Source organism: Cyprinus carpio, chromosome B4, assembly GCF_018340385.1.
Source record: "Cyprinus carpio isolate SPL01 chromosome B4, ASM1834038v1, whole genome shotgun sequence".
In the NCBI taxonomy this organism is placed as follows: domain Eukaryota; kingdom Metazoa; phylum Chordata; class Actinopteri; order Cypriniformes; family Cyprinidae; genus Cyprinus; species Cyprinus carpio.
This window is the reverse complement of record NC_056600.1, coordinates 23,207,184-23,230,594: the sequence shown is the minus strand read 5'-3', so window position 1 is coordinate 23,230,594 and position 23,411 is coordinate 23,207,184. Positions and strand designations below refer to the sequence as shown.

Below are 23,411 nucleotides of genomic sequence, written 5' to 3'. Positions count from 1 at the left end.
ACCTTCGCAGCATACTGTTTAAATCTTATCAAATGCAAAAATACATGTGAGTTGTTGTGGAGCAGCTGTTGAACTTTTAGGTGTGGCCTATGCAATTGCATATTACAACTTGTAACATTTCCCTTTGTAGATTGGGAGTATAAAGTCTGCTGCTGCTATAGTACATGCTGATTCAGTAGGGACTGAACTCACCACAGTCACAACTGCAGACTCACAGCCTGCTGACACAGGTATAGACCACTACAACTCTAAAACCCTTTCCTGAAACGCTGCTCTTTAATTGTTCAGGCAAATTTGTTTTTATGAGATACATTTCCTATGGCAAAGGTTTGATCACACCAACTGGTTTTTATTTATGGAAATACCTTTATTTCCATAGTTTTAATGAATTGCATTAGTTCAGATGTCACAGTGGATTCTGTTTTGGATTTATCTATTGTATGCACCCATTGTATGCACCAATTAGAACATACAAAGTTGTAGCAAAAAGTTAATTTAACTTCTGTTGCACTCATGCATCCATTAAAAAGGATTGAATTACATGCCTATATTACAAAGATTAGAACCACGTATGCAGAATAAATGCAGTGGTGCTGTCTGATCAATACCTATCCTCCTCTGCAAGGATGTCCCATGTTTTTCTCAGTGTAAATGCCCTCTTACTATTTCACTTGTTGCCATCTGTGTGGTTTCCTCTCCTAGCCCCCAAAACACACTTCACTGGCACAGACACCCTGTCCAACATGCCCGTCTCAGGTAAAAGCAACTGCCCCCCTACCCCATCACACATATCACTGTTGCAGGTCTCAAACTCTAGACTGATTGATTAGTTATTGTGTAAGGGAAGTGAAAAGTATAAATAAGGACTAACAAATTGTGTTGTTCTTGCAGATGATAATTTGCAGAGTGAGCGCTCGAAGGTAAGCGCATAAGTGCCCCAGACTGGGTCAGTTTGTGGATCTGCACTATGTATTCATGATTGTCAAAGTTTCCAGTGTCTGGTTCCAAAGTCAAATGAACATTGAATTATACTCTTGCATAGCCCAAAAACGTCACTTCTACATCTATTTGTTGCTATACTAATACTTCAAGCATAATATTGGCCCACATAAGTATGGACACTAAAGCATTTCTCATGTTCTGTACTTTAAATTTGAAATAAAAACAAAGACAATGTGGATACATGGTGTTTTGATGTAACTAGGAAAGACTTACACATTTGTTTCTCATCAAAACAGTGCTATAAAGTAGAGTAAGGTAATTACTTAAACTATAAAGAGATCAATACACATAGCTTATGTTGGTAGCATGCGCATGATGGTTTGAGGCTGACTTGATAACTCTGACTTTAGTCGATTTACTAATCCATACCGCATGACCGTAACAAAGACAAGTCTGGTTTCCAAACCTGCATTTTTTTGCTGGCACCCTGTCATATTTACATTTAAAAGGTTTGTGATGCGTTTTCATTATATTGTTTCAAAGTACTGGTGTACAGAACAAAAATTCATTTTCAACATGAAAATCTTATCCCTAGTGTCAGTCTGTCTGAAGTAATAGACCATTTCAGGCTACTTAAATCCAAATTAATTTATCAACCTTTTTGTAGTATTGCATTTCAATCTTTTTTTTTTAAACAATAATTTCTGGTACACTGATTGTTATATTTGGTTCAACAATTGCATGCCAGGATTGACAAATTAAAAGAACACCACAATAGGTGTGAAACTCGGTATGAATCTACGGCAGAAAAGCGAAACGCTCTTCAAAGACAGCGAACCTTACTCCTACTGCAATTGGCAAACTTGGATAAAATGGTGAGTCATTTTATTGTACGTTGACAGAACTTAGGTAAAATATTTTCTGTTCTAAAAAATGCAGCAGGTAAACCTTGCCTGGCTAACGTCAGACCAATTCTCATTCGAGACTTGGTCTGGGAACCACCTGTTCATTTTCTCGTATTTGAGGCGTGGTTTACGAACGCCCAGAGCCGTTTATTGGGCGCTACGAATGTCTATCAAATGCGCTTGCTTATGAAATTGTTTAACAGTTGCTCTTTTTTCAAAACAAACTTACGTTCTAAACTACTTAAAACACTATCTAAAGCTGCATCGAAAGGTAATTTTGCGTCTGATGCCATGTTGGATCCATAGAAACTTCTTTGATGTGTCGCATAGATGCCGTCATTGTCTTGCTGATCCCTCCCCGTTCTGTGATTGGTTCCCTTTTTCAGGGGAAAATTTAGTCCATGGTGTCCAGGCTGCCTTAGCAGCGTGAATCAAATCATGCGGAAGGCAGCCTGGGAACACCCAGGCTAAGGTAAACCAGGATTTGCATGAATTGAAAATAAGATTTACCTACTGCTATTTATATATTTGATGGAAAAGATTTTAAACATTACTGTTTGTAATTAATGGGCATAAGGGATAGGGAACAACAGTGATTTTACAATTGTTTGTACTTTAGTTAAAAAATCATTCTACACTCTTTCTGTGGCATTGAATTTTTTATTTGATTTTTAGCTGGGCCCAGAATCACATCCAGTCACTCAACCAGCAGAAGATTCTGTGATACCCTCACCAACAGACACACAGGTAATAAGAGAGTTTTTATAACCATTTAGTTTCAGAGCTGCACAGTATACATTATATTATAGTAATTATTTCCCAGCAACAATGTTGATCAGAATGTGTTTGACAGAACGATGCGAGGATGGCATTATTACAGGCTTTGTCCCAACCCTGTTAGGGCATACTGGATTTTTTGCACATATTTATGATATGTATTTACAATTGTGAGTTATGAATGACAAATTGTAATATAATTATATCGATTTTTACATTTTAAACGACTTACCACAAACGATGGATACAAACACCCTCTAAACAAACCTGAAAGTTTGGTTGGCACTTTAACCTCATAGGTAGTGATGAGTATTTATGATAGCTTTTGGGGACATTGACCTGTATTTTAACTGTCCTTATGGGGACACCTTTGTTGCTAATATAATTTGTGTAGAATTCTCAATACCTTTATATTTGTCATGTTTGACTGATTACAGGTTGCCTTCCAAAACAACATGGACACAGATTCCAGCTCTGCAGAAGATGGGAATGTGTCCCACTCCAATCCCAAGGTAAGCAAGTATAGATGATGGCCACAGTTCATAAAAGTTTGGAGAAATCGTTAATTTTATCTTGACTGATTTTCGTAACAGTTTAAAAGGCAACTCTTTCAATGTTTGTTTGATACTTTAGACCCATTCATACTTGATAACTTGCATTTATTTTTGCATTTATTCATGCAATTAGATATTAAACTAGAATAATTGCATGCATGTAACAAAAATGCTTGCTTTTACATTTTTTTTTTTTAGCAGTTTAAAATATAGGGTATTTTTTGTGGATGTTAGAAGGAAATACTTCTACAGACATTGGGATATATTGTAGTTCTGTTTCAGCGACACAGACCTTGTATTTAGGAAATTAAATTTGCTGAATTCTGATTAATTTCAGTTTAAAAAACAAATGCTTGGATATGATTCTGAAGACTCACTAAGCAGCATGGAAATAACAGAGGATGAATATGTGCCAGGGTCAGATTGTGAAAGTGAGATCAGCTCAGAGGGAGGCAGTATATTAAAGAAAAATGCTGCCACCATGGCCAGTCCTGCTGTTAAAGATGGAACAAGAAAAACATACAAGGGACCTAGAAACCGGAACTCTGAATCTGACACAACTGGGGAAAGCTCCATAACTTCACTTACAGTCATGCACAGTCAAAAGACTGACGATGGATCTAGAAGATACACCAAAAAACATTACTGTCTCTTTTGTGAGAAACCACAATCCAAAATCGCCAGGCATCTGGAACTTGTTCATGGAGATCAATCTGAAGTCGCTAAGGCCATTTCATCTCCAAAGAACTCCAAGGAAAGAAAGCTCCAACTGACTATACTAAGGAAACGGGGACAGAGCACACAATGTAGATGTCATTAGAAAGGGAAAAGGTGTCATTGTTCCATGTAAACAAGCGAGTTCTCCAAATGTCAATCCAAATAAATTCTTACATTGTGCAAATTGCCAAGGACTTTTCAAAAAAAGATTTCTTTGGAAACATATGAAAAGGTGCCCACTTCGAGGTGTTCTTCCAAAACCTGGTAGAACTCGAGCCCAATCCATTTGCTCCTTTGCGCAACCTGTGCAGGAAGGAGTTAGCAAGGAACTGTGGAAACTTCTCAGTGACATGAAACAAGGTGAAGTGGTAGATGTCATAAAGAGTGACCATTGTATCCTCAAGTATGGCGAGCAGAAATACAACCTCATGGGACACAGGCGTTCTGATCATGAACTGATCCGTCAGAAAATGCATGAGTTAGGGAGACTGGTTTTGAAAGGAAGGCAGGTGTCCCCTCTCAAATCACTTGAGGAATACATTGATCCAGCCAACTTCCAACACACAGTTAATGCAGTTAAAGCTGTTACAGGCTTTCAGTGTGAGACAAATAAGATAGCGGTGCCAACGCTAGCCAACAAACTTGGTCAGAGCCTCATGAAGGTTGCCGACATTGTAAGTTGAGATGCAAGGATGTGCGGTGACACAACAAAAGTACAAAAAGCAGAGGACTTCAAACACATCTATCAGACATGCTGGAGGGAGATGATCTCATGTCATGCTCACAATACCCTGGAAGAAAAAAGGTACAGCGCTCCACTGATCTTGCCATTTGCAGATGATGTCAAGAAAGTCCATATATATTTAAAGGAGAAACAGCAAGAATACTACAGCACACTTTTTAATGCACCGAACACCAAGACCTGGGCAAAACTGGCTAAAGTCACTCTTGCACAAATGATAATCTTCAACAGAAAAAGGCAAGGGGAAGCCTGTCTGATGCCAGTACAATCATTCGAGTCTCGAGACAAATCTACTTTAAATATTGATATTGCTGACTCTCTCTCAGAAGTTGAACAAGCACTATGCAAGTACTTTAGTCGTGTAGAAATCCGTGGAAAGCGCGGAAGGAAAATTGCAGTACTTTTGGCACCGGAAATGATCAAATCCATGGAGTTGCTGGTTAAAACACATGAAGTTTGCGGTGTTCCAAAGGAGAACATCTACATGTTTGCAATCCCAGGCTGCGAGACATCATTTCGTGGATCAGACTGCCTGCGCTGCTTTGCCATGGAGTGTGGTGCTAAATGTCCAAAAGCCCTATCGTCCACCAAGTTGCGCAAACACATCTCTACAATGTCCAGAGTTCTTAACATGAACGACACCGAAATGGACCAACTTGCTGATTTCCTGGGACATGATATTCGTATCCACAGGAAATATTACAGATTACCAGAGGGAACACTCCAGCTGGCAAAAATCACCAAAGTCTTGATGGCAATGGAGCAGGGAAGGCTTAACGAATTCAGAGGGAAAGGTCTTGACCAGATCAGCATCAATCCAACAAGTATGTAACCTGTTAATCGAGTTTAAACTACCTGTCAAGCGTGTCCTAGTGATTCTTTGGAAGAATCTGTGCATATCTCTGAATACTAAGACTATATTTCAGAGTGCGTTGAGCCTGATGCTGGGATGGAGAGTGAAACAGAACATTCTCATGATGTGACGTCAAGTGAGCCAGGTAAAGATTTCTAAACACATTTTTTTAAAGATGTTTGTAATTTCCATTAGTTAAATAATAATTAAATCATGCCTTCAAGCAGGCACTTCAGGAGTGAATAGCAGCAGGCCAGTAAACACGAATGAAGGTAAGATGTATGAACAGGCAGTTAAATGTTTAATGCAATTAGAATATCAAGAATTCCCCTCAAACAGCCTATCAGTAATTAGTAGTTTGATTTACAAATGTATATGATTGTGTTTCTAAAGGATCTCCAGAGGGGACACGGGAGGTCATGAAAGTAACATCAGGTAAGGAACCTGTCCAGTAATAGTTTTTATTTGCTTTATTTATAAAAGGTCAACAACATCATACAGAATACAGTAGTATAAAAATAATCCAGTCTTGCACGTACAACACATGCAGTGCAATTAATGTAATTTTCTTGTCATTAGTTCCTAGGGAAGAGAAAGTGGAGTGAGGTGGAGATTGCGGCTGTAGAAGAGAAAATGATGAAATTTATTCACTCGGGAGTTACTCCTGGAAAAGTCGACTGCATTGCATGCATTACAGCAGCCCCCAAAGCCCTCGGTGAAACGAGACTGGCAGGCGGTGAAGTATTATATAAAAAACAGAATCACAGCATATGAGAGAAAGACCACTAAAAAGTAAGGTTGATTTTGGTTGTTGATTCTGTTTTTGCGTTTTAGTTGAATTATATTGTTTTTTTTTGGTCTCAATACCATAGTTATAATGGTATTATAATGTAAAACATTATAATGTAATTTAAGTTTTGAAAGAGTTAAAACGGCTCGATGTTGGTTGTAAATTTGGTGCTTGGACTTCCTTGTTTTTAAGTCTGCAGGCAAAATGCTGTGTCAGGTGATGAGGAGTTGGTGTAAATGTTTTTTCTAATTGCTTAGATTAGTTTTCACTTAGATTAGTTTTAATTTTTTTTTTGTGTATCTACTTGTGTGCTCTGTCAGGTTTAGGGTGGGTGTTTGTAAAAGCACTCTATGACAACTTTATTTTAAAGGGCTTTATAATATATATCAGATTGACTTTGATAAGAGCAGCAAAATCACATTCAACGTACGTCTCTCATGGGTCATAATAATCAGTAAATTTAGCAACTAAATTGTGTAAGAATTAGTTAAATGCAGTATATGATTGTGGCAGTCTTAGTGGACTGAAATGACTTGCAGTTGAAGATTGCATGTTGTTCAAGTTCATTTTTGAAGTTAAGCTGAACTAACTTATTAAACCACCCTATTTTTTAACAAACCAATATAACTTCCGGAAATACCATTATGAATTGGCCAGCTGGCCATATTATGACCTTTCTTTGTCTGTAGATTACACTGGTTTGTCCCCAGATTGGACATCCATGTGTACTTATTGATACACTAGTTGGTCAGGGTTTTGTCCCCAGATGGGACTTCCATTAATGCCCATATAAGGAGTTGTCCCCGTGTCCCCACATGTGTTAACCTGACCTGTCCCCGGATTACCACCTACCCTTATTTTAATGAATTAATTACATTTTAAGAGAGGTATTTATTAAACTTTTTTTTTTTTTTTTTTTAGATTTTTTTGATGCGTTTATCTAGTCTCTAGGATGTCAGGAAAGTGGTGTCCCCAAAATGTGGTAAATAACTGGTGCCCCCACGAGACACCCCAAACAAGTATGTGTGTGTGAGAGAGAGAGTGTGTGTGTGTGAGAGTGTGTGTGTGAGAGAGAGAGAGAGAGAGAGAGAGAGAGAGAGTGTGTGTGTGTGTGAGAGAGAGAATGTGTGAGTGAGAGAGGAGTGTGTGTGTGTGTGTGAGAGAGTGAGTGTGTGTGTGTGAGAGAGAGAGTGTGTGAGTGAGTGAGAGAGAAGTGTGTGTGTATGAGAGAGAGAGAAGAGTGTGTGTGTGTGTGAGTGAGTGAGAGAGAGAGAAGAGTGTATGTGTGTGTGTGTGTGAGTGTGTGAGTGAGTGAGAGAGAGAGAAGAGTGTGTGTGTATGAGAGAGAGAGAGAGTTCTGTTGAGTAGCAGCAGCAAGATGAGCTCCTGATTATTTAACTTTTAATGTTATTTTAAAACAAGACAGACATTCAGTTCTGACAAATTTTAAACAAGAAAACCTCATACAATTTTTATTATTCACAAGAAGAGTTTAAATTAACCAAAAAAAAAAAAAAAAAAACAACAGAAGACAATCAGATGAGAACAACTCAAAGGGCCACACAACTGCCACAGAGAGAACAGCTCTCGAACTGAGACCCTTCCAGACCAAGACCTGGATGAAGTTATCCACGGACTAAACCTCAGAGAACCAAAGGAGAATATCACACATCAAGCAGCAACAAATAAGGAAGAGTCCTTGAAAGTAAGGAAAGAACAATTTTTGAAACAATCAGTAATGTTTACTTCAGGAAGAATATTTTGGATGGGTTTTTTTTTGTGTGTTTTTTTGGCAGTGTAAATGAGGATGGTCATTTTGGTCTTCTTGTGCTGTTTTTCTGACATATTTTGATCAATATTTTAATATTGTGTACATTTTGATCAATATTTGTATATAGTTCACAGAAAAACTCTCAAAAACAAACAAAGAGACATTTTTTTTAGTTTAGTTAAATTTGTTTACATTCTAAAATCAGCAATGGCCGCTGCAGCACACAGGCCCCGCCCCTTTGTGTACCCTCAGAAGAGCTCTGAGCATTCTAAACAGCTCCACCGGCAGAAACAGATCAAGGACAGTCCTGAAACACTGTTCGCTGATTATGACCGCAGTTCAATGACCAACCTGCTCTTCTACACTGAGAACAGCTCCTTATGGCATACGGCTTTCTGCCAACACTTCACCTTCACAACAAAAAGAGGCATCTGCAAAGGCAGACAGATCCTGGTATTTGAAGATGCTGAAGGAAATGCGGATTCAAGAATTTTATCTCTGAACTTATACCACAACGGCACTGCCATGATTCAAGGCTCGGAGCCTTCACACCAAGCATTTACAGTGAACTTTATACAAATTAAACAACAGGCACATCTCCATACAAGTCTCATACAAGATCATACAGATATAAATGCAAACTCTTCTCCCGTAAAAGACATCCAAAAGAAGACAACTGCAACAGCCTTAATTCAATCTCCCATGTCAAAAATGAAGGATAAATTTTCACTTCTGGAAATAGATATGGTGGAACTAAGAGAATTAATAATGTCCCATTTGAAAGACAACAACGACTTGGAGCAGCTTACAAAGGACATGCTGAATTTAAAACAAGAGACTGAATATCTGCTGAGAAACAAAGAACAGATGTCAAAGGAACTTCACCAAGCCAGAGAAGAGCCGAAGGAATTAAAATCAACTTTCAGAAGACAAATCACAGAAATTAAAACAGAAATCCGGGAAGAACTGTCTGTCTTGAAATCAGAACTTTGAAAGAAAGATGAACTTATAAATAACATGAAGGAACAACTGCTTCATGATTTATCTTCCAAAGGATCTCATGCTAAACACTTGACCTGTCCAGACACCCCAACTGACAATCAGCAATCACCTGCAGTGGACGAGCCTCACTCTTCATCAGTTCCTCATAGCGCCGCTCCACACAACTCCACCGCAGCAGAAGCTCTTATTCTCATCGACTCCAATGGAAAAATTTAATATGGTTATTTTTTTTTGTATATATTAGTAATTTTGTTTTAAATATTTATATTTTTGTTTTTAAACTTGTATATTATATTCATTCATTACACACAGACTGATATATTTCAAATGTTTACTTCTTTTAATTTTGATTATTATAACTGACAACTAAGGAAAATCCCAAATTCAGTATCTCAGAAAATTAGAATATTGTGAAAAGGTTCAATATTGAAGACACCTGGTGCCACACTCTAATCAGCTAATTAACTCAAAACATCTGCAAAGGCCTTTAAATGTTCTCTCAGTCTAGTTCTGTAGGCTACACAATCATGGGGAAGACTGCTGACTTGACAGTTGTCCAAAAGACGACCATTGACACCTTGCACAAGGAGGGCAAGACACAAAAGGTCATTGCAAAAAAGGCTGGCTGTTCACAGAGCTCTGTGTCCAAATACATTAATAGAGAGGTGAAGGGAAGGAAAAAGATGTGGTAGAAAAAAAGTGTACAAGCAATAGGGATAACTGCACCCTGGAGAGGATTGTGAAACAAAACCCATTCAAAAATGTGGGGGAGATTCACAAAGAGTGGACTGCAGCTGGAGTCGGTGCTTCAAGAACCACTTCAAGACATGGGTTTCAGCTGTCGCATTCCTTGTGTCAAGCCACTCTTGAACAACAGACAGCGTCAGAAGCGTCTCGTCTGGGCTAAAGACAAAAAGGACTGGACTGCTGCTGGGTGGTCCAAAGTTATGTTCTCTGATCAAAGTAAATTTTGCATTTCCATTGGAAATCAGGGTCCCAGAGTCTGGAGAAAGAGAGGAGAGGCACACAGTCCACGTTGCTTGAGGTCCAGTGTAAAGTTTCCACAGTCAGTGATGGTTTGGGGTGCCATGTCATCTGCTGGTGTTGGTCCACTGCGTTCTCTGAGGTCCAAGGTCAACGCAGCCGTATGCCAGGAAGTTTTAGAGCACTTCATGTTTCCTGCTGCTGACCAACTTTATGGAGATGCAGATTTCATTTTCCAACAGGACTTGGCACCTGCACACAGTGCCAAAGCTTCCAGTACCTGGTTTAAGGACCATGGTATCCCTGTTCTTAATTGGTTTGTGGAGTTGCATGACCTTAACATCATAGAAAATCTATGGGGTATTGTGAAGAGGAAGATGCGATATGCCAGACCCAAGAATGCAGAAGAGCTGAAGGCCACTATCAGAGCAACCTGGGCTCTCATAACACGTGTGCAGTGTCACAGACTGATCGACTCCATGCCACACCGCATTGCTGCAGTAATTCAGGCAAAAGGAGCCCCAACTAAGTATTGAGTGCTGTTCATGCTCATACTTTTCATGTTCATACTTTTCAGTTGGCCAAGATTTCTAAAAATCCTTTCTTTGTATTGGTCTTAAGTAATATTCTAATTTTCTGAGATTCTGAATTTGGGATTTTCCTTAGTTTTCAGTAATAATCATCAAAATTAAAAGAAATAAACATTTGAAATACATCAGTCTGTGTGTAATGAATGAATATAATATACAAGTTTCACTTTTTGAATGGAATTAGTGAAATAAATCAACTTTTTGATGATATTCTAATTATATGACCAGCACCTGTATGTCAACGAGAAATTCTTGTTTCCAAAAATGAAAGCACAGAAAATGTGGTGCCCGAACACTAGCAAGCCTCTTCAGATCTTATCTGATAAAAATCTGAATGAAACTTACAAGCACATCATAATCCACACAGGGACAAACGACTTACGAGCCGTGGCTCCTCTGCTCAGAGCGCTGACCATCAGAGCCTCAGAACGCTACCCAGAAGCTAAAATAACTCTGTCCACGTTACTGCCACGGAGTGATGTGCCCTTTCACGTGATCCATGGAAACAACATTTTTCTTTTGGGAACATTTGTTCTAGTTCCTGTTGTTTAGCTGTCATGCCATATGTACATCTGGCTTAATATAATGTATTTCTGCATAATCATATGTAAGAAAGGAGTACAACTATTCGAAAGAGTGCTGAAAAGCACAGCACTTGGTAAAACAGGAAACAGCAGCAATCTACACAGCAAGAGCAGCTCCCAGCCCCAAAGAAACGTCCACCCTCCTCCAAGAAGCAGACAGGGCTCGACCCCTGGAGTGCAATCACAGCATCAGAGATGCGGAGAGGGATCGAAACATGCAGAGATACCTGCAGCCGCAGAACTCAATCAGATAAGACACCTGCTCAACATCATCTGCTCCAAACTTGTCAAATAATGTACAAGAGTAATACACACACTTTACTTTATCTTATCTATGAAATCGTTTAGAATTAGCTGTTGGAATATACATGGTTTGCATTCTTCAACTTTCGGGAACAAGACTGCAGACCAAGACTTACTTAATAATATAAAAGACATAGACATTGTAATATTTCATGAGACATGGTGTCGGAGTAATGAGACCTTGCACTGTCCACGAGGATACAGAGAAATCACTGTGCCCTCTCTAAAAAACTCCCAAATTAAATTTGGTCGTGATTCAGGTGGCATACTTATATGGCACAAAGATCATCTAAAACACCTGATTAAAACTGTCAAAACTGGAAAATCACTGATTTGGCTTGAAATCAAATCTATCCTGCCACAGAGTAATCTTTACCTCTGTGCTTTTTATATTCCACCTCATGATTCTCCCTACTACCAAGAAGAGAGCTTTCTCCAGCTGCAAAGAGACATCCTGCACTTTCAGTCCAAAGGACATATTCTCATATGTGGTGACCTAAATGCAAGGACTGGGAGAGAAATTGATTATATAAATACCACAGATAATGGTCACATTTTTGGGGACATTGTATCTCAGTCAACACCAATCATTACTCCGAGAACCAGCTGTGACGATGTAATCAACATAAATGGGAAGCAGATGTTAAAGCTTTGTAAAGGTCTAGGGCTGTTTATCATAAATGGCAGAACCAGGGGAGATTATTTTGGTAGATTTACTTACTGCTCCAAATTAGGAGCCAGCGTAGTTGATTACTCAATTACAGACTTTGACCCAAATTTTATTAACGCCTTTACAGTTAGACCTCAACTTCCCATTTCTGACCACTGCCAAACAGTCCTATACCTGAAACAGTCCTGTGACAGGGTCAGAACTCCCCCCAAACATGAAAAACTGTTCCCCTTAAAACCAAAACTCAACTGGAACCAATCTAACGCTGAAAAATTCAAAGAAAACATGAGCAGCTCTGCAATACTAAAAGTGCTAGACAACTTTATGTCCACAGATTTCACTCTAAATATTAATGGAATAAACTCTGCAACATCTATTCTTAATTATATATTTCAATCTTTGGCCACTATATCTAACATTAAACAACCAAACAAACATAGAATTAACAAACCAAAAATTAAAAAGAATATGTGGTTTGATAATGAATGCAAATGTCTCAGAAAAGACCTTCAACGACTTGCTAACAAAAAGCATAAAGAACCGGCCAATCAGACGCTATGCCTCGCCTACTCCAGCTGCTTGAAAAATTATAAAAAGCTCATTTGTAACAAAAGACATCAATATTATTAAGTTAAAATTGATGAAATTGATGAATCAATAGACCAAAACAATTTCTGGAATCTCTTTAAAAAATTTGAAGGCCCCAAATCAGACACATTCCTCCAGAGCAGCACAGTCTGGAGCTCTTACTTTAAAACTCTTTACCAAACACTAGAACCAGACCTCAACCAGCCCCAAACTAAAACACAGAGAAAACTAGAAGATTTGAAGAAAACTATACAAAACTATACAAAATTACCAAAACCCATTGGACATGATTATAACAACATCAGAGCACATCTCAAATTAAAGAAAGCATGTGGACAGGACAACATCAGTAATGAGATGCTTAAACTCAGCAGTCCTTCCATAACTCAAGCTCTGGGGGGTATTGCACAAAAGCAAGATAAGGGATTAAGCTGGGATTTTCCAGTTATCCTGGCTGAATTTAGCCCTGACTCGGTTGCATGAAGGGAGGCTAAATTAATCTACATTAAGTTACTATAGAGATTTACACTTTGCAGCTAGCCTGCTCCGGAGCAGGCTAACAACCAGGCTAAGATTAATGTTAGTGATTTATCTGTTAGTTCTGCTGTCAATCCTTCTAGAAATTAATGTTTTATAGTCACTCCATGGTCTTCTGCAAATTTTGCATCATTTTAATTATCATGCATTAAAATACGACATATACTGTCATTCATCTAAGTATCCCTATTTTAGTGTTGTTATGAAGACTGTTCATATTGCTGTTAGAGGTTTGATGAATGCATATATTATTGCAGTTGTTGAGATTATAAGAAATGGCTGATGAGGTTGCAAATGTGGTTTCATTTAAGTCCATGACGATGTCAATATGTAGTGTAAATATAGGCTTATTCTAAATAAATGTTCCATTTGTTAGTCTCTTTCAACTCGAATAAAGGAATGATAAAATATATTTTGAAAATGGTTCTACTCTTGAGGATGGCAACAACCTTATAAATATTTTTAGTAAACAACAAAATACCTTTATATGTTCTGGATCATCTGATTCTTCCTTTGAAGTTCTATCCAAACCTGTATGAGTTGTTTTCTTATGTTGAACATAAAAGAGGGAAAAAAAATACTATGGAAGTCAGTAGGAGCCAGCAACTGTTTGATTACCAGCAATCTTCAAAATATCTTCTTTACACAAAATTGACATGACACCTCAAGCCTTCCGGAGTCCAGTGACACGATCTCATCATCGGCAGATGTGCCTTCCCTCTGCCATATTCAATAGAACTTGATAGTTTTGACAGGACGTGCCAAGCCTATGATTTTAATAAAGAGAAGTCACCAGCGGATCATAGTCTGGTGGCTCCAGAAGTGTAAGTGTGTTACCAGACACTGCAAGGTAAGGCAAAGTCAGACAGTCCACATAAAAAAAATCTAAATACTTGATTGTTTTCCATGTGCAGTAGTACCGCAGTAATGTACCTTGTATGAAGAGGCCAGTCTCTCTTGCTGGGCCAGAGTCAGTGGCTGTCCCTCACTGTATCCCTTCCATCACTGGCTTCCCTTTATTCAACTCCAGGGCCAGCTCCTCTGCTGTGGTCAAGTCTTGGGTTGGAGGGCCACCCCCCGTGCCAGATATATGAGCCTTTTTTTTTTTTCAATGCTAAAATCAACACAGACAATAAAATATGGCAGCAGACACTATTCACCTAATTTTTTTTTTTCTTTTTTTTTTCACAAATCAAGTCACTTACCAGCCTGCAAAATGTTTTTTGGCCAGACACGCTTGTTCTTTAAGAAGGATAGATAGATAAGAGAGATAAAATAAATAAACGATTAGATAGATAAAAACAGATCAAATTATCAGATTAGATTAAATCAATTAGAAAACTAAAAACCTAAATAAAAATAGATAAAATAGACATGAGATAGATTAAATAGACAGATAAAATGAACAAAATAGATCAAATACTGTAGATACGCATAGTGGATAAGTGGGTAAGCCTGGCAGACAATAGTGGACCAACTGAATGCATAAGTAGTCCAAATAACCAGTGCTCCACTGAAGCCATCATAATTACAATTCAAGGAGTTATTTGTCATTTCCCTAAATTAACAGTTGGACACTTTGCCTTAAATGTGACCAGTGGACATGCATGTTACTCATGCAAGCACATGTATGATTAATTTCAAACACTTATACACTATGCGCAGCTACAGTATTTGATCTATTTTGCTCATTTTATCTGTCTATTTAATCTATCGCTTCTATCTCTTTGATCTATTTTTATTTAGGTTTTTTTCTATCTAATTGATTTTATCTAATCTATAATCTGAAATAAAACTTTGTCTTTGTTTTATTAAAGAAGCTGTATTTCCCTATATGTTTCACCTCTTCATATGTTTCCATTAGAAGCTGTTGCTCAGTTGGCGAGAAGTATGCCGCTCGGGTTTTATTCATTTTTGCATCATTGATTCTGTGATCGATCCCGTGGTCTGTTTAAGAATGCCGTGAACGTGCACTTATCCCAACTATCTACACTTGGCTTGACATAGCTGCACGCTCTCATCCTGGCTTAGCAAATGTGCAACAGACTGCCAGGATGTGCTGATTGAACTAGGTCAAGCTGCGCCTTTTCTGTTATCCTGGCTTTCTTAATTCTACTTTTGTGCAATACTCCTCTGGTCAAATGATTCAATCTTATCTTATCCTCTGGTGACTTCCCTGAAGCCTGGTCTGAAGGACTGATCACACCTATGTATAAAAAAGGAGATAAATTGGATCCCAGTAATTACCGTGGCATCTGTGTGGGCAGTAATCTAGCAAAGCTTTTCTGTAATATAATAAACAGCCACATAGTGACATTCCTCACAAGACACAACATCCTAAATAAATCACAAATTGGCCTTTTACCAAAACAACATACATATTCTCTCCACACTCTAATTAACAAAAATCTAAAGGACAAACAAAGAAAACTATTTACATGTTTTATTGATTTAAAAAAAGCTTTTGATTATATCTGGCATTAAGGTTTACTATACAAATTATTACAAATTGGCATTGGTGGAAAAACATTCGATATTATGTCGCTGCTGTATGCGGACGACCTGGTTCTGCTGTCTCCCACAGCCGAGGGTCTCCAGCACAGCCTGGCCCTGCTGGAACAGTACTGTGAGGAGTGGGCACTGACGGTAAACCTGGACAAAAAAAGGGTCATGGTGTTCCAGAAGAAGGCCAGGTCTCAGAGAAGCAGATACCAGTTCAGTTACGGAGGAGAAGTCCTCGAGCACAGCAGCAGCTGCAGTTACCTGGGCATCGAGATCTCAGCATCAGGGGACTTCAGTCTGGCTGTGAAGGCCCTGAATGAGAAGGCACGGAGGGCATTTTATGCCATAAAAGCATGGTTTGGCCAATTAAACCTACCAATTAGAACATGGATTAAATTATATCACACAATCATCAAACCAATCCTACTGTACGGGATTAAAATTTGGGGACCAATATTAACATTTGAAAACTGGGATAAAAGTTTAATAGAAAGAACACAATTGGAATTTGCCAAAAACATCCTAAGGGTAAATAGAAGCACTTCTAATAATGCCTGCAGGGCTGAACTGGGCTTATACCCCTTACACATTGAAATTAAAAAAAGAGCTGTTCAATTCTGGCATCACCTGACTCAATCTGACACTGAATCTGTTCAATATAAAGCCCTCCTCACCAATGAATCCCCCCCCCCCCCCCACACACACACACACAGTTTCTCATCCTCTAAATACACTCGTGCTTCAACTAATGAATGACTCTCAAACTGAGTCTGACTCCAATCACAACCCCAACATTCATAAACAAATTGACAAAAATCTGAAATATATTTATGATGAAAAATTTAAAAATGAATTTGACCTCCAAACCAAACTCAAGTGTTATTCGGCCCTAAAAAGAACCACAAAATTGGCAAATTACTTATAAATCAAGCAATTAAAAGAAAGACAAATCCTTTCAAAATATCGACTCAGTGATCATGATTTGGAAATAGAGATCGGTAGACATAAAGAATCCTGGATACCGAGAGAACAGTGACTGTGCAAACACTGTGAGCTGAATCAAATAGAGGATGAGAAGCACTTCCTTCTTGTCTGCCCCAAATACACCACTACAAGAGAGACATTCATTCCACAATTTGAAGCATTGAATTGTTCATTTTTGACTCTAAATGACTCAGAGAAACTACACTATATACTTGGAGAGAATGAGATGGCAGTCAAACTAGCTGCAAAATATTTATACACCATACGCAATGGCTAATTTATTGTATTCAACTGCTTTATCTGATATTCTTAATTGTATATAATAATAATTACTATTATTAATATTAGAAATATTATCTGCTGTTGTTATTTTTATTGTATTGTATTGATCTATTTTTCTCTCATTCATTACTCATTCATTGTCTCCTTTTACTTTGATGATGTAATCATATTTTATGCTTTGGCAATACTGTAACTCAAATATCTTGCCAATAAAGCAACTTGAACTTGAGAGAGAGTGAGAGAGACAGAAATCTGTGTGCATGTGAGAGAGAGAGAGAGAGAGAGAAGAGTAAAAGTTCCATAGTGGTTTAATGTGTTTCTCAGTCTGTCAATGATTTTAAGGTGCAAAATCAAAAAGGACAATTTTGTATATATTTTTTCTAAAGCAGAAGAGGGTTGTTTGAGAACAATAAAGACTGAGAAATTTTAAAATTATGAGTGTTATAAAGTTGGTGCTCAAAATAAAGTTTGTGTTCAAATACACTTACTGTAATCCCTAAGTGTGTTCCACTACTCCAGTGAAACGTTAAATTCTTGTGCAGCAATTTATTTACATATCTTTATTTTCAGGTAACATTTCGTGCTCCGGAGGTTCCTGTGGTATTGAAATGCATGTTGTGTACCTGCTCTGCTGGAAAAGCACTGTGCAGTCACTTAGTGGCATTATTGTTTCAAAGTGCTCACTACAGTACCATGGGATTCAAGACGGTACCTTTGCCACTATCATGCACCAGCTCATTGCAGACCTGGTACCGGCCTAGGACACAGGTAAGACTTTATCATTCATTAATACATTTAGTGATGTTGGACTAGCAGTCAATGAATCATTTATCATCATTATTATATTACAACAAAAACCAAGAATCGTGCCAGAACTGGTGTAAAATGTACACTATACAGAGCATTTGGTGTTAAGTCTGAATAAAGCCACCCACAACTGTCATTTTAATTTGACATAATTAATAGAATTTCTTTTTTTCATTTATTTGTTTACTTTTCATAGAAGCATTTGGATATTATTATTCAGCAAATTATAAATTCTTAAAGGGGAGCCCCACACATGACATGCAAATTATTAAATCATGCACACTTTTTTTAATGAATATTTATTGAGGTTAAATTGTTGGTGTCTGCTGTATCAGTGGTTCTTAAGCCATTTACAGATAGATAGATAGATAGATAGATAGATAGATAGAAACGGACAGACATGCGCACAAACAGACAGACAGTAAGGGAGACATACAAAATGTACAGAGTGGGGGTCCCTAGAACCAAGATTAAGGACCACTGTGCTATATGAAAGGCTGAGTTACATTAAAATATATGTATATTTTACTTGACATATCTCACTTTTCAAACAGGGCCTCTTCCAGATCTTCTCATTATGGCCAGTGGCGAGAAGCTGCAAGACATATCCCCACAACCAGGAATTTGCAAACTGCTGCATGGTCTCAAGAAAATTAATTTTGTGGACTCCAAGTTTGGCCCTGTGCCTTTTGGGTCTGTGCTCTCCTACCAGTGTCCTCCTGAGATAGGTAGAGACATTATTAAACACCCTGGTGCCCCAGAAATTCCTCAGTTGCCCGTCAATTTGATTTTGAGCCCAACTACAAGCAACAGTGCCACTTAGAGAGCCTTAGGGTGTCAAGGCACATCTCTGGTGCTACTGAGTCAGAAACACAACTATAGTCAAAATGCCAGCTGTGGACACAAATACAGAAACCCTGACTTCCAGCCAGCAGATTTGAAATATGCCATGTTCGCGGAGACTCTTCTACCAAAGCCTTAGCAGCTCACATTCTCAGAGGAACTCCCCAGACAGCTGCAATGAAAAGAGGGCTGGATCTGGAACCAGACATTTTAAGGTAGTATTTTGATTTTTGTGATTTCTCTGTGATGCAGTGTGGGATCATCATACAACCTGATGCACCTCACCTTGCAGCAAGCCCTGATGCTAAAGTATTCAACCCAAGAGAAACCACCATTTGGTGTTGCAGAGGTAAAGACTTATGATGCTGAAGATGTTTCTCAAGTGAGACACCTGGTCACAGTTCAAGGCCAGGCCTGGAAGTAAAAAGTGGAGTAATAAAGTATGAAGTATGAAGTAAAAGTGGTATCGGTGGTATTGTTTTTTTATGTAAACGGTTAATACATTTTACTTAAGAAACATTTTACAGAATGCTCCACAAAATTACTCATTAATAACAATTAAAAAATACGGAACCCTACCATCATGCAAAATCTAAGAAAAAAATAAGAATATTTCTATTTACGCTTCTGTTTATTTACAGTTCATCAACACAGTGCCAAACACAACAAACAGCAGTAAAGATTTAGGCTCAACCAAGAAATGTTTTGGAGGAAACACTTCAGACTGGTTTGTGCCCTTTGATATCAAGAGGTACCTGATAGTTTGACATGATGCAACAGATGACCCACAGCTGATTGACTGAACCTACCAAAGACAGGAGGAACAAGCCCATCCCAAATATGGAACTCCTTCACCCTGCGTATGGCCCTCCCAACTAAAATTCTTAGGCGAGCAATAGCCTGGGTCTTCTGGGTATCCTCCAAGCTGAGCTGATTAGATTTTTTAATCGGAGGAATGATAAGTGTTGCCCCCATCTCAGTCAGCATCTTCTCAATCTGGAACCCCTTGTCGGCCAATACACCATCTCCTGGCTAAAGTAATTGCAAGATATGTGATTGCCGAGTAATTTCTATATCTTTCATGGAGCCTGTGTACAGTTTTGATACAAATGTGATAACCCCATATGGGTCAATGCCAATGAGACCTTTTAAAGGTAGTGTGATTTTCGTAGCTGGAAAATATCTCTGACTGTAATGAGAAAGACGACGCTGTTTCACAGTGGATCTCGGTGCAGTCCATAATCACTCTCAACTGAGGGCAATAGAGCTTGAACTTTTTAAGGCATTGTGGCCTGCACTTGCTCCCTTGTCATCCACAATGGTAGTGAGCCGAGAACTTGGTAAAGGTAGCTTGTCCATGTTGGGACTAACTGTGGATAAGCTGACCTAAAAGATGGACAATAAGGTTTTCTCTTGAAACCCAGCAGCAACACAATAGAGAAACATGAATAGTTTGTCAATGAGTGGAAGTTTTCGCTGAGGGCTAGGTGTCTCTTCTGCTGGTCGCTGTGCCTTGGACCACTCCAGTACAAAAGCCTTGAAGCAGAGGGGTAAACTGACTCCCAAAATACAGTGAACACCTTCTTTTCGCTGAACCTTGTGTAGTAATGGAAGTCCTCATCTGTGACACAGAACTTGAAAATCAGTGGCTGCTGCTGCTTAACCGTCAGCTGTTGAATTTCAAGTTCAAGAGAAAAAACCTGAAGCTCCAACTCTTAAATTCTTTGTGCAGCAGAAACACATACACCTTAATATGTATAATTCATCCGTCTATCTGCTTTCACTCAATCTTTATTACTGGATGCTGTTTTGTTAGTGAGCTTGACTCTTGATGACTAAAGCTTCAGTGTTCTGTTATTACGTAATAATATTTCTATTTACTCTATTCTCTTAACTTTTGGACACATCTACATTGTCAATGAATAAAATGCACCTGTTTTTCATTGAAAAACGCCTTAGAATAATATTGTAATAAATTGCTGTAACTTGCTAAGGGAATGTTAGATGTAGAGAAAATTTCATTTTGAAGTCTAAAACATCCAAGTATAACTTTCTAAAGAAAAAAATCAAACTTCAAAAGGTTTTTTTCAAGGCATTTTTCTTAAAATTCTGGAAACTTTGTCTATTCTCAGACAAAATAAATGTAAAATTGTAATTTTAAGTGAGATAGACTGAAACCCGGGGAGCAGTCGGGGGTTCAGTGCCTTGCTCAAGGGCACCTCAGTCGTGGTATTGCCGGCCTGAAACTCGAACCCACAACCTTAGAATTAGGAGTCAAACTCTCTAACCATTAGGTCACGACAGCCCCGGTTTACGCCTCAGTGGGTTTACAGTGTCCTCTCGAAGTGAGGGCTCATTCCACCAGAGGAACGGCCTCCTCCTGGGCTTGGTGCAGCGGAATTTCCATCGGCACTTCCCATCATGTCCAACACGGGACAGACAACAACGGGCTAAGACCGTTTAAAGGGAACAAGCTTTATGTTAGCTGCCAGGCTATAAGGCTGCGCACGAGTCATAGACTGTTGCTATCAGTCAAAAGATTCTGACGAAATGGTACTCAGAGCCGAGGAGGAGGAGCAATGTTTGAATATGAGATGTGAACGGAGCAGCATTTATAAACACACAGACATTTCCTCTCTTTGTTGGAACAAAAGTAATGTGTAGAGCATGGAGCAGAGAAACTTAACCTAAAGTATCAATCTCATCAGGCTAGAATCGATTTGAGACTAATACCAGCGTTGGTATAAATACTATAGATATTAGGATCTATCTTCCCACTGCTAGAAGAAACAGAAGAAGGGTTGCTAATGCAGACAAACTCAATCAATCTTAGTCGCGTTAGGAGTAAAATATAGTTTATTAGGCAAATAAAGCTTCACTGAGAAACTGAAAAGCCAAAAAAGCAATTATAATAGTTGATGGCATTTAGATATTAAAACAAAACAAAAAGAAACAATAGAAGTTGTTGATAAAATATAAAAAGTAAAAATAACAATGTATTAATAAAAAAAGGTAACATTTAATCAGTAATTACATTTAATCAGCAAATACAGAAACAATCCAAGTTAAAGTGAAAACTAATGAGATGGACCAATGGGTATCTGTAAAGTTTTAATGATATTACTATTCTTACAATCCTTACAAAAAATGTCAGACGCTCTTCTTAAAATGACCAGCTGGTGGTGCTTGAAAATGCTTTGGTGGTACAGCATTTTTTCCAGCTGATATGCTTTAGTTGCTATGATTTGGAATATCCATGGCAGCAACATATTAGCCTACTAGTTTCTCTTTTTTTTTTTTATTGTACTTAATATAAAAAAGCAGTAGGCTAACCAATAATACTGACTTCTCCATTGTTGTAGGCAGACGTTGTACAAGTGGGATGGTTGGTCGCTATTTGTCCCACCCGTCCTCTATTTGCGGCTGGGTAAATAGTGACAATGACGAGTGCTACATTTTATACTTATCAACTCAGCTGCAAAATTAATAAATAAGGGAAAAATTCAAAAAGAGGACAAAATTCAGTGCCATCAGTTTGCCCAAAAAAACAACAAAAAAACAACAAAAAACCCCAGCATCTATTATGCACCATTTCAACGTGGTAGAGAGCAGGTGTACATTTCTTTAGTACCAACTAACATTTAGAAATTATACTAACATTTTCATGAATTCGAAAGTTTACGTCAGAACGACTTTACAAACAATTTACATAAAAATTTGTTCTGCTCGTGTTTCATGAATGAGGCCCATTGTTAGTAGCTTGTACCAACGATTGTTGATCAGTTAGTAGTACACTGTAAGAAAAATCTCTAGAAAAATTAAAGAGGTACTAGTGATTTTCCAGGACATTATCCATTATCTGTTGTTACCCTGTAACCCCCAAAACACAAAATACAATGCATAATTTAAAATGCAGTTAAAAATCTCTGGAAAAAAACAATACAGAAAACATAATAGACATAATAACATGATAGTTTGTGCCCTATTGTGACAGACCTTTCTTAGAGTGTAGCTTACTAATACACTGCTTAAAAGTATAATTGTTTAAAATGTGTAGTTTTATTTGTTTACTAGCTAATAATAATAATAATTAAAAAAACTTAAATTGTAATAGTTTAAAAATGTGCGTTTTCAATAATTCAATGTATTTAAAAATTACACATATATATATATATATATATATATATTATATATATATATATATATATATATATATATATATATATATATATATATAGTTATTTAGATTTTAATATTATAGTATGCATTTAAATTATTTTACAAACATATAATATATAACATACATATATAAAATATACTTTTTGCTGAGATTTGATGTAGTGACACAATTTTATGTTGTTTTTATTTCCTAAAAAAGTATCACAGGTCCAAAATATATTAAGCAGCACAACTGTTTCCAACATTGATTATAAATCAGCATAGTAAAATGATTTCTGAAGGATCATGTGACACTGAAAATTCAGCTTGGCTTCACAGAAATAAATTATATTTTAAAGAATATTAAAATAGAAAACTTATTTAAATTGCAATAATATTTCACAATATTATTTTGTGAAATAATATACAGTATTTTTTAGCAAATAGATACAGCCTTGATGAGCATAAGAAACTTCTTTATAAAAAAAAATAAAAATAAAATAAAAACAAACTTTACTGATCCCAA

General features: G+C 37.7%; 2 protein-coding genes and 1 long non-coding RNA gene across 3 annotated transcripts; all 3 read left to right on the top strand.

Annotated features, from left to right (window-relative positions):
- Positions 1-49: 49 nt before the first annotated feature.
- On the top strand, positions 50-1,591 carry LOC122137058. Its single transcript, XR_006154571.1, has 3 exons — positions 50-230; positions 703-756; positions 892-1,591. It is a non-coding gene; the product is annotated as an uncharacterized LOC122137058 (long non-coding RNA).
- A 42-nt stretch (positions 1,592-1,633) lies between these two features.
- LOC122137225 lies at positions 1,634-3,998 on the top strand. The gene is made up of 4 exons (XM_042722979.1): positions 1,634-1,817; positions 2,523-2,594; positions 3,062-3,136; positions 3,516-3,998. The coding sequence occupies exons 1-4, from the start codon at positions 1,815-1,817 to the stop codon at positions 3,996-3,998; spliced, it is 633 nt and encodes a 210-aa protein (XP_042578913.1). The 5' UTR covers positions 1,634-1,814.
- LOC109113573 lies at positions 3,975-5,945 on the top strand. Its single transcript, XM_042722978.1, has 4 exons — positions 3,975-5,461; positions 5,564-5,635; positions 5,718-5,762; positions 5,884-5,945. Exons 1-4 carry the CDS (start codon positions 4,588-4,590, stop codon positions 5,943-5,945), a joined length of 1,053 nt encoding a protein of 350 aa, XP_042578912.1. The 5' UTR covers positions 3,975-4,587.
- Positions 5,946-23,411: the final 17,466 nt, after the last annotated feature.